Here is a 16,370-nt window from a genome sequence, read left to right as displayed (position 1 = left end):
TGAAAGCTATAGACTCATGATGGTAAACCTATGGCATGGGTGCCACAGGTGGCACGTGGAGCCATATCTGCTGGCATGCAAGTTGTTACCCTAGCTCAATTCCAATGTGCATGTGTGTGCCAGCCAGCTGATTTTTAGCTCACCCAGAGTGGAGGTTCTGGGAGGGCATTTTTGCCTCTGGAGCCTGGGGTGGGCAAAAAACGGGCCTACCAGGCCCACAAGAGTTTAGGAAATGGGCTGTTTCAGGACTCCAGAGAGCCTCTGAGAAGGACGGAGGAGGCCATTTTCACCATTCCCAGGCATTGAATTGTGGGCATGGGCACTCGCACATACGCACATGCCCCTTCGGCACACCAGGAAAAGGAATTCACCATTACTGCCATAGACCTAAACCTCAATTTCTGAAAGCGGGGTTGTCTTAAAGAATGGAAAGCTGCTGTCCATCATTACAGTCCAAAGATCTCCACTATGTTCTGACCACTGGACAAATACTGAAAGTATCTTGCAGCATCCTCTCAATCCTATATTTGTATTTAAAAAAAAATAAATCAAGGTATGTTTTTGTGTAATCAGATGCAGAAGAGAACAATCTTGTATTTTGAGTGTAATAATAGCAGTAGGAATGTCAGGAGTACAGTGCTCTCTATTTCCATCTGGAGAGAAACATAGGAACAGAATGTTATTGATAATCTGCTATTCTAATCTGATCAACCAAGTGTGCAAACATGAACTGGCTAATGATCTGATTCATTGGTTTCTCTGTGAGTGAGTTCACTAGAGTGAACTGTGAGTGAGTGCACTAGAGTGCCTTCCGTCCCCTGTCCTATTGCTCTCTTATATCTCCTATACCTTTCTTCTATTCCTATATCTCTTCTTCTATTCTTTCCTTGATATGTTCTATTACTATATCTTCTTTTCTATTATTTCTTAGATATATTTTACTATGGGTATCTCCTCTATAACCTTCATCATGTATTTTACTATGTGTATATAGATATATACCCACTAAAACCCTCATTGTGTATTGGACTAACTAACTAACTAACTAACTAACTAACTAACTAACTAACTAAATAAATAAATAAATAAATAAAACTTAAGACCACTCCCAAATCAGAATCCCAGCTGTGCTACAATTTGCCATATTAAATATCTAAAAAATAACCTATCTAAGAGCAGTTAGGTTCTGCATCTAAGTGTGTATTTTAAGTGCAGAATGGAAGAGTAGAGACCTGTTGCATTGGCAGAGATGATACTGCGCCCAAAGGGTGGACATTCCTCACGGCTGAAGAATACTTGTACTGCGGGATTCCACGTGAGAAGGTTGGAGAGGATGCTCCTGCGCTACTGGTCTGGGTTCCAATGTTGGCTGGAATGAAACCAGAAATATTTTGAAGCAAGGCTTTAATTGTTGCACAATATTACATGTTTATTTTTTTTAATTCCCTCAACACTGTCAGACTTTCTACTAAATCTGCACTTCTATTCTACTAGTTTTTCTCATTATTCCTATCACCCATTTCCTCCCATGTTGACTGTATGACTGTAACTTGTTGCTTATATCCTAAGATTTTTATTAATATTGCTTCTTCATTGCTTATTTGATCCCTATGACAATCATTAAGTGTCGTACCACATGATTCTTGACAAATGTATATTTTATTTTATGTACGCTGAGAGCATATGCACCAAGACAAATTCCTTGTGTGTCCAATCACACTTGGCCAATAAAATTCTATTCTATTCTATTCTATTCTAATGTGTCTTACTTGTTTTAGCTTTTTGTAAACCTATTCGTTTTGGCTCACGGGCTTGCTCAGTAAGCCAAAAGAAATTTAATTTAGATTTATTTTTAATTTAAGATTTAGCATTGCAATGTACTATATTCTCAGATTATATTTTCCAGTCATACAGCAACAGACTTCCCAAACATAGCTTTTATGTTAAGAAATAAGTAACATGTTGTAGAATTCATTGTGCAAAATTTTCCTCCCTGTTTCCGGTCAGTGATTCCGAAACCAAGGCAAACCCATTCCCTTGAAAGATATAAATTGCATTCATCTGGACGATGGGCTAGCAAAAGCCCCAAACCTACCCACTCTCTGGCCAGTGGATGGTACTCTAGGAACTTGAGTGGAGGCTTGTCTCATAGTGCTGATGTTAGAGAGGAGGCGGCGAGGGGGTCCACTATGTCTTACCATTGGAGAAGCTGCATGATAGGATGCTAACAACAATTAAATACCTTCAGTCAGACATTTATGGATGAGATAATAGCAATAGTTAATACCAGAATTCTGGTTCGTTCTCACTACAAGGTTACCAGCCATGCACACCACTCTATAATATTTGAATTACAGTTTGGTTGCTATTTTAAGAACATTCCTTAGTCCTGCACCATGACATTAAAGGAAGAACTTCACACATGTGCAACCTCATTTCCTTACATTCACAGATACATTTTCTGGATAATAACATTACAACTCACGAGGGGGTCTGGAGGATTGAGTGTTCCAGCGAGGGGCCGGGCGGATTGGTGCAACTGGGCTAGGACTGTAGAAAGTAGTTCTAGTTTGTGGCTGAGAAGAAAGAAAATAAGTTAGCATGACAATGCATATAAACCAACACAGTATTTAACATTTTGAAACATGCAAAGGAACCAACATGGTGTTGGTGCATCTATTCTATTCTATTCTATATTGTCATATTGTTATTATTATTGTTGTGAGCCACCCCGAGTTTGCAGAGAGGGGCGGCATACAAATCTAATAAATTATTATTAAATAATAATAATAATAATAATAACAATAACAATAATAATAATAATAATAATAATAATAATAATAATTATTATTATTATTATTATTATTATTATTATTATATCCTATCTTTACTCTACTCTACTCTACTCTACTCTACGGGGATTTTGTAAGTTCTATTATGTTTTTATTTTTGTATTTCCATGTACAAAATTATAAATTTTTGTATTATTATAGATTGTTATCCTATCCTGCACTAGGATTATAAATCTAAGTACTTTTTCCATATTTTGGTACCTCCAGATTGGGAATTTCAGATCTAACTCAATGATTGATGATGAATTCATTAACATACCCAGGCAAGTTTCATGGCAACAATATGAAAATGTTTTGCTATTGTCTTCTTTTTATTTCCCACTCTACCTTCAGTTGCATGCATAATTGAATGATGTTACTTGATGGAGATGACTATATGAAGCTATTGTCAACCTAGTGAGTTCCAAATGTACTGGACTACAAATTTCAATCAGAGCATGGTGAATGAACAATGACGAAACCTCTATTCACATGCAACAATTCACTTTGTTTCTTATTCTTATTGTTTTCCAGACTTCTAATTTGAGTGCGTTCAAATAAAGATTAGATTTTGATTAGCCGAAATAATACTTCTTCACAGAGTGCATAATTACCTTGGGGAAATAATACCTGTTAGATATTTGCCTGGGTGACCTACCCAGACAGGGTAAAAGTCAAAAGTTCAGATTTGTTTATTGCATGTTGATTGGTTGCCTTCTTTTGGTGCTTAAAATGTATCTTTGTAAAACTGCCCTGTTGCTGGCCTAGATTGTATAAATAGGAGAACTCCCCGAAAGTAAGACAGTGTCTTACTTTCTTTTTATCCCCAAAAGCCCCACTATGTCTTACTTTCGGGGTATGTCTTATATTGGAAAAAAATTGTCGAATTTTTTGTTTTAACCATAAAATTAACATTTAGACGCGGTGACGTATGGAGGGGGGCGGCGCGGAAGTGGGCAGAAGGCGGCGCTCATTAAGATCAGAGGGAGGTGGCAGACGCAGCGACGTATGGAGAGGAGGACGGTGCGGACGTGGGCAGGAGGCGGCGCGCAGCTAGATGAGAGGGAGGCGGCAATACCCCCGTGTTTCCCCGAAAGTAAGACATATGTCTTACTTTCGGGGTACGGCTTATATTAGCCGAAACCCCTGAAACCCCCGATACGTCTTACAATCGGGGGTGTCTTACTATCGGGGAAACAGGGTATATACTCTCAATACTCCATTGCTTCTTCCCTGAATTGACTTCCTTGTCCTGTTAACGAAATAAACCTTGTTTGATTCAACCTTGCTTTGAGAGTTATTACATTGGCGACGAGGAAACCGACCCTCCATGTGCTATCATGGCTACTCCATCGGTAGTCCAGCCACCTGAATTCTTTGACCCAGAAAGAATGACCTGGACAGCCTACATGGCGAAGTTTGAAATATTTTTGGAAGCGGCCGGCATGAAAGACGCCGACAGCGGCCGCAAGCGTGCCCTTTTCCTCAATTACTGTGGCACACAGATTTTTGAGCTGGCAGAAACCCTCACTGACCCTGAACCGGCGAACTCAGTTTCCTGGGACACTCTCTCATCCAAGCTAGCCGCTCACTTCAAGCCTACGAAGCCAGCTAGAGGTTTTTGCCATCAATTCTCCTGGATGTCACAAGCAGAGGGGGAAATGATCAATCAGTTCGCTACTCGCCTCAGAACTGTTCTCTCTAAATGCCAATTCAATAATCCATAAGAATGGAGTAGGCCCTAACAAAATTCTAACTTAGTGTTACATGGTACCCAAAATCTATTTTTTTTCTAGTTTTTCATTGTAATATTTTAAGGATTCGATAAATCGTTTATCTCTCTGTGGGGAATGCATCTCACTCCCCTCTCACTTAGAACTTCCTTGAGTTCTAAGCTGCCAAATGCTGTTAGCTTGATTTATTCCTCTTTAATGGAAGTGATACTCTTATGGGTCTTACCTGTGGAACTGAAGGCAGGAAGTAGCTCGCAGAAGGGTGGAAAGAACATAGGAAAGGACCAGGAAAGGCCCTCAGGGAGGCCATCCTCTGCATGTATTGGTTGGTGAGAATGGCTTTTCTCTCTTCTTTGCGTTGGGCAAGGGCAACATACAAAGGCTTAGTGCTGACAATACGTCCATTCATTTCAGTCACAGCCTTGGTCGCTTCTTCTGGGGAAGAAAAACATACAAACCCGAAACCTTTGCTGTGTTCGCCGTCGGTCATTACCTAAATGGAAAATTAAAACAAAGTCCACTAAGCCCATGACTCCATCACAGACAGGGATGACCACTCTGGTCAGTATGATCAAACCAGTCAAGATGATTGACATTGGACCAGAGTACCTCCGGAACCGCCTGCTACCACACGAATCCCAGCGACCGATAAGGTCCCACAGAGTTGGCCTTCTCCAGGTCCCGTCGACTAAACAATGTCGTTTGGCAGGCCCCAGGGGAAGAGCCTTCTCTGTGGCGGCCCCAGCTCTCTGGAACCATCTCCCCCCGGAGATTAGAACTGCCCCCACCCTCCCTGTCTTTTGTAAACTACTCAAGACTCATTTATACCGCCAGGCATGGGGGAGTTGAGATAGCCCTTCCCCCTAGGCCATTACAAGTTATGCATGGTATGTTTGTGTGTATGTTTGGTTTTATAATAAGGGTTTTAGTTGTTTTTTATTATTGGATTGTACATGTTGTTTTATTATTGTTGTTAGCCGCCCCGAGTCTATGGAGAGGGGCGGCATACAAATCCAATAAATAATTATTATCCAATTATTATTATTATTATTCTTACAACAATGCAATTAAATTTTGTTTTATTTAGCATATGGCATCTACAGAGGTTGTGCAATCACTGATATACAACACTAATACACAAATATATTGTGTGTGTGTCTACAATACAATATATGAGATAAAATATTACACTGAGGTAAAACATTGATAATATCTTCCTAATGCAGACCTGGGCAAGATGCGGCCTGAGAGCCGGATGCGGCCCACCCGCTGTCTGTGACCAGCCCGCGGAGGTCAGTCCAACTTTTCTAGATAAGAACCGGGTGTTCAAGATATAATATGTAATATATAATTATATAATTATATAATATATTTATAATTTATAATTATAATATAATTAACTCAGTTTTACCCAATAATATACAACTGAGTTAATTATATTAGTCCGGCCCTCTAAAACCATCCCAATTTCTCATGTGGCCCTATGGCAAAATTAATTGCCCACCCCTGTCCTAATGTGTCATCATAGAGCAGAGATAGTGAACCTTGTTTCCTTCAGGTGCCGAAAGCGCGTGTGTGTACGCTATTTAATGCCTGAGGAGGGCGAAAATGCGCGTGTGTGTACGCTATTTAATGCCTGAGGAGGGCGAAAATGGCTTCCCTCGGCCTCTCCGGGAGGCCCTCTGGAGGCTGGAAATGGCCCGTTTCCCAACTTTTGGTTGGCTTGATAGGCCCATTTTTCACCCTCCCCAGGCTCCAAAGGCTTCCCTCTTTTGCCCCCTGGGAGGACCTTCATAAGCTGAGTATGCCCTCCCAGAGGCTCTGTGTGAGCCAAAAATCAGCTGGCCTTCAAGCACATGCGTGCTGGAGCTGAGCTAGGTCAACAGCATGCGTGCCAGCAGATATGGCTCCACGTGCCACCTGTGGCACATGTGCCATAGGTTCAGCATCATTGCCATACAGTTACAATTTTATTTTATTTTATTTTATTTTATTTTATTTTATTTTATTTTATTTTATTTTATTTTATTTTATTTTATTTTATTTTATTTTATTTTATTTTATTTTATTTTATTTTATTTTATTTTATTTTATTTTATTTTATTTTATTTTATTTTATTTTATTTTATTTTATTTTATTTTATTTTATTTTATTTTATTTTATTTTATTTTATTTTATTTTATTTTATTTTATTTTATTTTATTTATTTGATTTGATTTGTATGCCGCCCCTCTCCGTAGACTCGGGGCGGCTAACAACAATAATAAAAACAGCATGTAAATCCAATACTACAACAACTAAAAAACCCTTATTTTAAAACCAATCGTACCTACAAGCAAACATACCATGCATAAATTGTAAAGGCCTAGGGGGAAAGAATATCTCAGTTCCCCCTTGCCTGACGGCAGAGGTGGGTTTTAAGGAGCTTACGAAAGGCAAGGAGGGTGGGGGCAATTCTAATCTCCGGGGGGAGTTGGTTCTAATTCTAATTCTATATCTAAGAAAACTAACCCTCTAACCAGTGATGGGCTACCAAAATTTTTACTACCACACCGTGGGTATGGCTTATGCATTTTGTTTCAACATCTTTCAGTGCAAATTGGGTGCTCTGAGGTGGAACTCCAAATTTTACTACCCATCACTGCCTCTAACTGTTTCTGGTGTGGCTGCAATGAGATCATCCCAGGCCAGGTGTATGAAGTGTAGACTTCCATGATGACGTATCCTTGGCAATGCTCTCTCTTAACAGAGCAGCTAAAGATCTATAACAGTGATGGTGAACCTTTTTTCCCTCTGGTGCTGAAACAGCATGACTGCGCTATCGTGCATGCGCGAGTGCCCATACCCATAAGTCAAGGCCTGTGGAGGGCGAAAACACCTTTCCTCCCTCTCCCCGAGGCCCTCTGGAGGCTAGAAATGGCCTATTTCTCAACTTCAACGTTCCTGACAGACTTCTTAGGAATGGGATTAGGTCAACGGTAGACAGTCTAAGGTTCAAGTTTTGAGGATTTGTATTTAACAGCTTTATTCTGTTATATTAATAGCGTAAATTAAGAAAGTTTGGAAATATTAAAACTCTAATTTAAATTGTTGTTTTCAATTGAAAACTAATAGTTATATCAAGCAATATGGAACAGATATCTATCAGTAAGACATATTACTATCCCTCTGCATTCAACAACTGTACAAAACATGAGCTGGGGTGGCGCAGCAGGTAGAGTGCTGTACTGCAGGCCACTGAAGCTGACTGTAGATCTGAAGGTCAGCAGTTCAAATCTCATCACCGGCTCAAGGTTGACTTAGCCTTCCATCCTTCTGAGGTGGGTAAAATGAGGACCCGGATTGTGGGGGCAATAGCCTAGCTCTGTTAAAAAGTGCTATTGCTAACATGTTGTAAGCCGCCCTGAGTCTAAGGAGAAGGGCGGCATAAAAATCGAATGAATAAATAAAATAAATAAATAAAACAAATCTTGTGTTTTATGCTTTCAGAGCGAAAAATTAGATTAAAATATTTTAAATAAAAAACATACTAATCAAAATTACTGCAGAAGATACAAGGCTTAGAGAGGTAATTATTTTTAATTATATGAAGACTGACTTGGTGCCATAAAATGGGCTTTGGTTATTGAGTGGTTTAAGCAAATGAATGAATGAATGAATGTATGCATGAATGAATGAATGAATGAATGAATGAATGAATGAATGGATGGATGAGAATGGTAACGGACTGCACCGCAAGTGAAAGCTCCTGTGATTATTATTCCTTCCATATTATGCAGCCCTACATATGAAAACATCCACTAGGTTTTGGTAAAGCAAATAATGAAACAAGTTCAAACTGCATTCTGAAAGGAAACAGCCCAGTACTATTTTCAATTGGTGAGAACAACTAGCAAGCATCCGCAACAAATATGCACAAAGATACTCAGGTACTAGGATCTGACCTTGGCGCTTGTGATGGTTCCGTACGGTGAGAATTCTTTTCTCAAATGCTCATCATCAATCGTGTCATCCAAGTTCTTTACATACAAGTTTACTCCCTGAAAGCAAGCAAGCAAGCACAGTCATTTTCTCCCCTCTTTACTATAAATGATATTGACATAAGAGTTTTGTAATGGACATATACATATAACTTATAAAAGTGGTATCATCTAGTATCCCAAGGCTGAAAGAACCTCATGTGCTATTAAAAGTAGTATCTAGGATTTTCGGATTAGCTTTATTTGATGAGTGGCCATGCGAGCCTAGGATAAAAAGTAGTTAGCATTTTGGAGTCCAACAACAGAGTATGGGATTTTTAAAAGACATCCAGTGGTTCTGTACCAGCCACATTTTGCCTTCAGCTCATTTTACCTGATATCGGTTCATTCGTTCCTGCTTCATTTGTTCAAATTTACGCTTCAATTCACTTTGTCGCTCTATCCTTTTTTGGGCTCTGCCAACAAATACAGTTCGGTCATTGATCTCACTTCCATCCATCTGCTCAACGGCCTACAGTGAGAAGAGGTGACAGGCCAGGATGTAAATGTATTTCACAGGAAAACACCTCATACTTTATCATTTCATTACAGGTGGCCCTTGACTTACAGCCACAATTGGTATCAGAATCTCCATTATTAAGCAAAGCACATTAAATGAGTTGGGCACCATTTTATAACTTTTATCATAGTTCTTAAGAAAATCACTGCAGTTGTTAAATTAATCATGCCGTTGTTAGGTGAAACTTGCTTCTCCCATTAACCTTGTTTGTCAGAAGGCAGGATTCTTTTGGGTACCATTTCTTGGGTGTCAAGGGAAAAGGAGGGTTTTGCCTTCTTCTTCTGCTCAAGATCCCCATGTACAATTGGTGGGTCACTGTATTTGTATTTGTATTTATTAGATTTGTATGCCGCCCCTCTCCGTAGATTCGGGGCGGCTCACAACAGTGATAAAAACGGTACATAGAGACAAATCTAATAATTAAAATCTAAAATAGCAATTATACATATAAAAAATCTAAAAAAACCCAGTAAATAAAAACATACATACAGTCATGTTGTGCACAGAAACTAGATAGGCAAGGGGAAGATGTCTCAGTTCCCCCAAGCTTGACGACAAAGATGGGTTTTGAGGAGTTTACGAAAGGCAAGGAGGGTGGGGGCAATGCTAATCTCCGGGGGGGAGCTGATTCCAGAGGGTCAGGGCCGCCACAGAGAAGGCTCTCCCCCTGGGTCCCGCCAGACGGCATTGTTTAGTCGACGGGACCCGGAGAAGACCAACTCTGTGGGACCTAACCGGTCGCTGGGATTTGTGTGGCAGAAGGCGGTCTCATAGGTAACACATTCTGTGTGACACAGAATGCTGGACTCGATGGGCTTTGGCCCGATTCAGCATGGCTCTTCTTATGTTTTCACGTTCTTTTGTTCTAAGTCCTTGAGATCTCAGATGACAATCAAATGATCCTTGAACACTGAAACTGTCCGGAAACTTGTTGATTGCCAGGCACCCACATTTTGATCATGTCACCATGGGGATGCTGCAACAGTCATAAGTGTGAGGACCACTTGTAGGTTGCTTTTCTTAGTGTTGTTCAGTGATGGGCTACCAAAATTTTTACTACCACACCGTGGGCGTGGCTTATGCATTTTGTTTCAACATCTTTCAGTGCAAATTGGGTGCACTGGGGTGGAGCTCCAAATTTTGCTACCGAAACTGCGTTCCTGATCGTTCCCATAGGAGCCCATCACTGGTGCTGTTGTAACTTCAAAGAGTTGCTAAATGAAATGTTGTAAGCAGGCGTGGGCTACGAGCCGGAGCGCTAAATTGTGCTCGCCACTGCGGCTCGTAAATTCTTGCGGGGCCAGCGCGATTTTGCTGCTGCACCTCTGGAGGTAGCAAAATCGTGCACGGAGCCACAGGTGCGCCAGTGTTACAGTGAGGTTTTACCTACAGCTCCATGCACAATTTTCCCACCTCCACAGGTACAGCAGCAAAATCGCACTGGCCCCACAAGAACATATGAGCCATGGTGGCAAGTGCAATTTAGCATTCCGGCTCGTAGCCCACCGCTGGTTGCAAGTCACATACTAACTGCATTTATTATCTAATCAAAGAATAAGAGGGAGATTATGATCCCGCTATATAGAGCGCTGGTGAGACCACATTTAGAATACTGTGTTCAGTCCTGGAGACCTCACCTACAAAAAGATATTGACAAAATTGAACGGGTCCAAAGACGGGCTACAAAAATGGTGGAAGGTCTTAAGCATAAAACGTATCAGGAAAGACTTAATGAACTCAATCTGTATAGTCTGAAGGACAGAAGGAAAAGGGGGGACATGATCGAAACATTTAAATATGTCAGAGGGTTAAATAAGGTCCAGGAGGGAAGTGTTTTTAATAGGAAAGTGAACACAAGAACAAGGGGACGCAATCTGAAGTTAGTTGGGGGAAAGATCAAAAGCAACATGAGAAAATATTATTTTACTGAAAGAGTAGTAGATCCTTGGAACAAACTTCCAGCAGACGTGGCAGATAAATCCACAGTAACTGAATTTAAACATGTCTGGGATAAACATATATCCATCCTAAGATAAAATACAGAAAATAGTATAAGGGCAGACTAGATGGACCATGAGGTCTTTTTCTGCCGTCAGTCTTCTATGTTTCTATGAAATGCTATACTGCCCCAGTCTGAGGAAATAATTGGAACACTAGTTCAATCTATGGCAAGATACAGGCTTTTAAAAAGATTCTTAAACTCTAATAAATAAACTCTAATAAACTCTATTTTAAAATATTTTAAATTTATTTGGATTTGTCATGATTTGCTGTATCTTGCTGTGAGCCGCCCCGAGTCTGCGGAAAGGGGCGGCATACAAATCTAAATAATAAATAAATAAATAAATAAATAAATAAATAAATAAATAAAGAATAGTCCTAAAAATGCGAGTTCCAGGTACATACGTGAATGATGAGGCAGCAGCCATCTCGATCACCGGAACATAGAGACTTTAATAAAACCACTTAGCTTTCGTTAGCGTGCTGCTAACTTCGTCAGAGTATTAAAATGCCGTGGGAGACAAACATCTTTATAAAGCATTACTCAGTCTGCTCATTGCCCGCGTCACGGGGCCACACCCTTCCCTCCCCCCTGCGGTAAGCCTAATTGTGGGCTTAATCCTGCTGGCTGAAGGGAGATCTACCGCTTTTACTCGTGTTGGTTGCCTTTTTCCCTCCCCAAGGGAGGGGGTGGAATTGTGAGGCTTAATCCTGCTGGTTGTAGGGAGATCTACCGCTTTTACTCGTGTCTGTTGCCTTTTTCCCTCCCCAAGGGAGGGGGTGGAGTTGTGAGGCAACGCTTCGGAGGTGTTTGGTATTCCTTTCTTCCCCCCATTGTCGTTGTTACTTTCTATAGTGGTACATGTCTGCTCTTGCAATTTTTTTACCCATGTCCTCGTCCTAGGTCTACACTGTTCTAATCCCCCCTTGTCCTCTATGTTAGACTTAAATTGTGCCCCTCCACCTCTACCTCCGTATTGCTCCAGTATGTTCCCTTGGCACGGGATGAAACCAAGGGAGGTCGCCTCCTAAAAGAAGCCTGGTTCTCGAATGAAAACTCTTTAAATAGACACATCGATATGCCATCGGCATACCAGGCTTTAAGGCACCAACAACGACTTAAAGGAGATGGGTCATTAAGATTGGACACAGTCCCCAGCAGAATTCCCCAGGCCAGACATAGAAACCAGCCAAATGAGGGTGGGATAACCCCCCACGAGAAACAAGGGAACATACTGGAGCAATACGGAGGTAGAGGTGGAGGGGCACAATTTAAGTCTAACATAGAGGACAAGGGGGGATTAGAACAGTGTAGACCTAGGACGAGGACATGGGTAAAAAAATTGCAAGAGCAGACATGTACCACTATAGAAAGTAACAACGACAATGGGGGGAAGAAAGGAATACCAAACACCTCTGAAGCGTTGCCTCACAACTCCACCCCCTCCCTTGGGGAGGGAAAAAGGCAACAGACACGAGTAAAAGCGGTAGATCTCCCTTCAGCCAGCAGGATTAAGCCCACAATTAGGCTTACCGCAGGGGGGAGGGAAGGGTGTGGCCCCGTGACGCGGGCAATGAGCAGACTGAGTAATGCTTTATAAAGATGTTTGTCTCCCATGGCATTTTAATACTCTGACGAAGTTAGCAGCACGCTAACGAAAGCTAAGTGGTTTTATTAAAGTCTCTATGTTCCGGTGATCGAGATGGCTGCTGCCTCATCATTCACATAAATAAATAAGTAAGTAAGTAAGTAAGTAAGTAAGTAAGTAAGTAAGTAAGTAAGTAAGTAAGTAAGTAAGTAAGTAAGTAAATAAATAAATAAATAAATAAATAAATAAATAAATAAATAAATAAATAAATAAATAAATAAATAAATAAATAAATAAATAAATATTCCCCAAATCTTTCCTGCTATCATAGCTCTCTAACAGAAAAAGGAAGATTAAGAACAAAGATCAAACTTGCCTTCTGAGCATCTTCATGATTCTCAAAATTGACAAAGCCAAATCCTTTTGAGCGGCCAGTGTTATCTATCATGACCTTGACACTCAAAGTTTTTCCTGGAAGTAGAACAAAAACATTTAAGCTAATACTACAAGAAAGAAGGTTTTCATGGAGTGCTGAGTCACAAGATGCTCAGCTCCATTCATGGATAGTAATGGATATGCCCCAATAAGTACCACATTCTTCTATTACAGTGTTCCCTCGATTTTTGCGGGTTCAAACTTCGCAAAATGTCTATACCACGGTTTTTCAAAAATATTAATTAAAAAATACTTTGCGGGTTTTTTCCCTATACTATGGTTTTTCCCGCCCAATGACGTCATATGTAATCACCAAACTTTCGTCTGCCTTTAAAAAACATTTTTTAAAATAAACTTTAATAAATAAACATGGTGAGTAATAATCTAAATGGTTGCTAAGGGAATGGGAAATTGCGATTTAGGGGTTTAAAGTGTTAAGGGATGGCTTGTGATACTGTTCATAGCCAAAAATAGTGTATTTACTTCCGCATCTCTACTTCGCGGAAATTCGACTTTTGTGGGCAGTCTCAGAACGCACCTCCCGCGAAAATCGAGGGAACACTGTACATTTAAACCTTTGGCTCACAGAGAAATTTTACTCAAGGGAGGTATTTTCCATGTCTTCAAATTCTTCAATAGAAAATTCAAATTTGTTTCATGGAAGTTCGAGCGACGCAGAGTTGCTTAAATCAGATGGCTAGCCATACAAATCAATGTATTATTCTCTAAATACCAGCCATCCATGTCATTTTATATGTCTTGAAAATCTTCCTTTTACCAAGTGCATGTACTAACTAGATACCTCAAGACAAACAGGTCAGATGGTTCTGCATATCATTACAGGGAAGGAATTCCTAACTGAAATTGAAAAGAAAGTCATTTTTAAACCAGCTTACCAGTGATGGGCTGGCAAAATTTTTACTGCCACACTATGGAAGTGGCTTATTTTGTGGGTGTGGCTTAATGGTCATGTGAGCGGGTAGGAGTGGCTTGCCAGCCATGTGACTAGGCAGGAGTGGATTGACAATCATGTGACCAGGGGTGGTGGTTTAAAGATCATGTGACCAACCAAGATAAGTTTTCAAATAGGTGCTTGGATCTTTTTCAGTTGATTAACTCACATTATTTGAATAGCCACAAAAAGGACAAATGACAGACAGCATTATTTGCTGAGGAGGTACAGTCACATTTTAAGGTTTTGTACTGAACTCACAAGGTTCAGTATGATAACAGATTAGGCAACTAGTTCAATTTTCTTCAATTGCTATAAAAATTTAGTTCTACATAATGATTAAAATGATTAAAGCATTTATGGGTAAAAACATACTATTTAAATATTTCCTATTTTAAAAGTAATTAAGGATCATACTAAGGTACTAGAGAAGGAAAGACAATAAAAAACCCTGTTAAGTATTCAATAAATAGTGCATAAACTTACTACCACCACTGCTTCCCCCCCTGTTTGTAGGGGCAGCAGCCCACTACTGCAGCTTACATGTAAAAATGTAGCTTTCCATAATTATGTACATAACATAAACATAATGATTATCCATTTTCATTCCTTAATGATACCAGACAAATTCAAAAGGATTAGGGGAGATGATGAGCATTATATCTGAACACCAACAGATGGGGAAAACTTCCCAAAATATATCCTTAAAACAGATGCAAAGTTGTTGTACCCTTATGGCTTAGATAAGGATTTCAAATTTTTACCTCACGATGGAATGTTTTTACCTATGTGGAAGTTGGTTAGATCACACTACTGGCTGTGTCTTCCCCACAAGAAAATCTGAAGCAGTATCTAAGCCATGGTGGTGCATTAGTTAGAATGCCATATTGCAGGCTAACTCTGCGGAGTGCCAGCAGTTCGATCCTGACCAACTCAAGGTTGATTAAGCCGTCCATTCTTCCAAGGTTAGTAAAAAAAACCAATAACAACAGCATTCAGACTTATATACCACTTCATAGTGCTTTTACAGCCCTCTCTAAGCTGTTCACAGAATCAGCATATTACCCCAACAATCTGGGTCCTCATTTTAACGATCTCGGAAGGATGGAAGGCTGAGTCAAGTTTGAGCCGATGGTGAGATTTGAACCGCTGAACTGCAGCTAGCAGTTAGCTGAAGTAGCCTGCAGTGCTGCACTCTAACCACTGCACAACCTCGGCTCTTTTGAGGAAAATGAGGTAAAAAGTTGGGTGCCATAGGCTGATAGAGAGTGCTGTGAAGAAGTGTTTTTGAACAGTGTGACGGGCTACAAGAATGGTGGAAGGTCTTAAGCATAAAACGTATCAGGAAAGACTTAATGAACTCAATCTGTATAGTCTGGAGGACAGAAGGAAAAGGGGGGACATGATCGAAACATTTAAATATATTAAAGGGTTAAATAAGGTTCAGGAGGGAAGTGTTTTTAATAGGAAAGTGAACACAAGAACAAGGGGACACAATCTGAAGTTAGTTGGGGGAAAGATCAAAAGCAACATGAGAAAATATTATTTTACTGAAAGAGTAGTAGATCCTTGGAACAAACTTCCAGCAGACGTGGTAGATAAATCCACAGTAACTGAATTTAAACATGCCTGGGATAAACATATATCCATCCTAAGATAAAATACAGAAAATAGTATAAGGGCAGACTAGATGGACCATGAGGTCTTTTTCTGCCGTCAGACTTCTATGTTTCTATGTTTCTATGCCGCACACTAGTGTGTACCATGAGACATGGTCAGGTGTGCCATGGGGAAATTAAACAAACTACGGCCTGCGTGCTGGATACGGCCCGCGGAGGCCATTTATCTGCCACCAGCCATCTCCATCCGAACATAAACATTCCCCTCACAATCCCTCCAGCTATCAGCGACAGGAAGAGTGGAGGCACAGGGAACACTCACTGACCAATCATCTTCTAGGATTCATCCCAACCACTAGCGATGAACCAATAGCAGGCCGCCTCTCATCCACACTCAAGAAGGTGCCTGCTTGGGCTGCCGCGCACTTTTCATTGTGTGGCCGGGGCGAGTAGTTGAAGCTGCTACTCCTCCACATGGTCCTGATTTCTAAGCCTGGTCACGACTGGAGGTAAATGTTGTTTTGGTTGGTGGTGTGCCCCAGGATTTTGTAAATGTAAAAAATGTGCCACAGCTCAAAAAAGGTTGAAAATCACCGCTCTAAAGCACTGTGGTGCAGTGTATAAGCCTAAGTGCTATTGCTATTTTGCCAAGTTGTTAAAACTTATGCTC

General features: G+C 40.5%; 1 protein-coding gene across 6 annotated transcripts in view; it reads right to left on the bottom strand.

The window, feature by feature from the left end:
- PABPC1L (poly(A) binding protein cytoplasmic 1 like) overlaps nt 1-16,370 on the bottom strand; it is a 35,335-nt gene that overhangs the window by 5,592 nt on the left and 13,373 nt on the right. For all 6 annotated transcript variants that reach the window (XM_070744706.1, XM_070744704.1, XM_070744705.1 and 3 more), the window contains 7 exons: nt 13,071-13,165; nt 8,919-9,056; nt 8,510-8,605; nt 4,791-5,057; nt 2,486-2,576; nt 2,096-2,224; nt 1,233-1,369 (listed from right to left, as the gene is read on the bottom strand). In XM_070744706.1, the coding sequence (XP_070600807.1) occupies nt 1,233-1,369; nt 2,096-2,224; nt 2,486-2,576; nt 4,791-5,057; nt 8,510-8,605; nt 8,919-9,056; nt 13,071-13,165 (953 nt within the window). The remainder of the gene's footprint in view (nt 1-1,232; nt 1,370-2,095; nt 2,225-2,485; nt 2,577-4,790; nt 5,058-8,509; nt 8,606-8,918; nt 9,057-13,070; nt 13,166-16,370) is intronic.

This window comes from Erythrolamprus reginae, chromosome 3 (genome assembly GCF_031021105.1).
Source record: "Erythrolamprus reginae isolate rEryReg1 chromosome 3, rEryReg1.hap1, whole genome shotgun sequence".
Classification (NCBI taxonomy): domain Eukaryota; kingdom Metazoa; phylum Chordata; class Lepidosauria; order Squamata; family Dipsadidae; genus Erythrolamprus; species Erythrolamprus reginae.
Note: the sequence above shows the minus strand (reverse complement) of the source record. Positions and strands in the feature narration are given on the sequence as shown.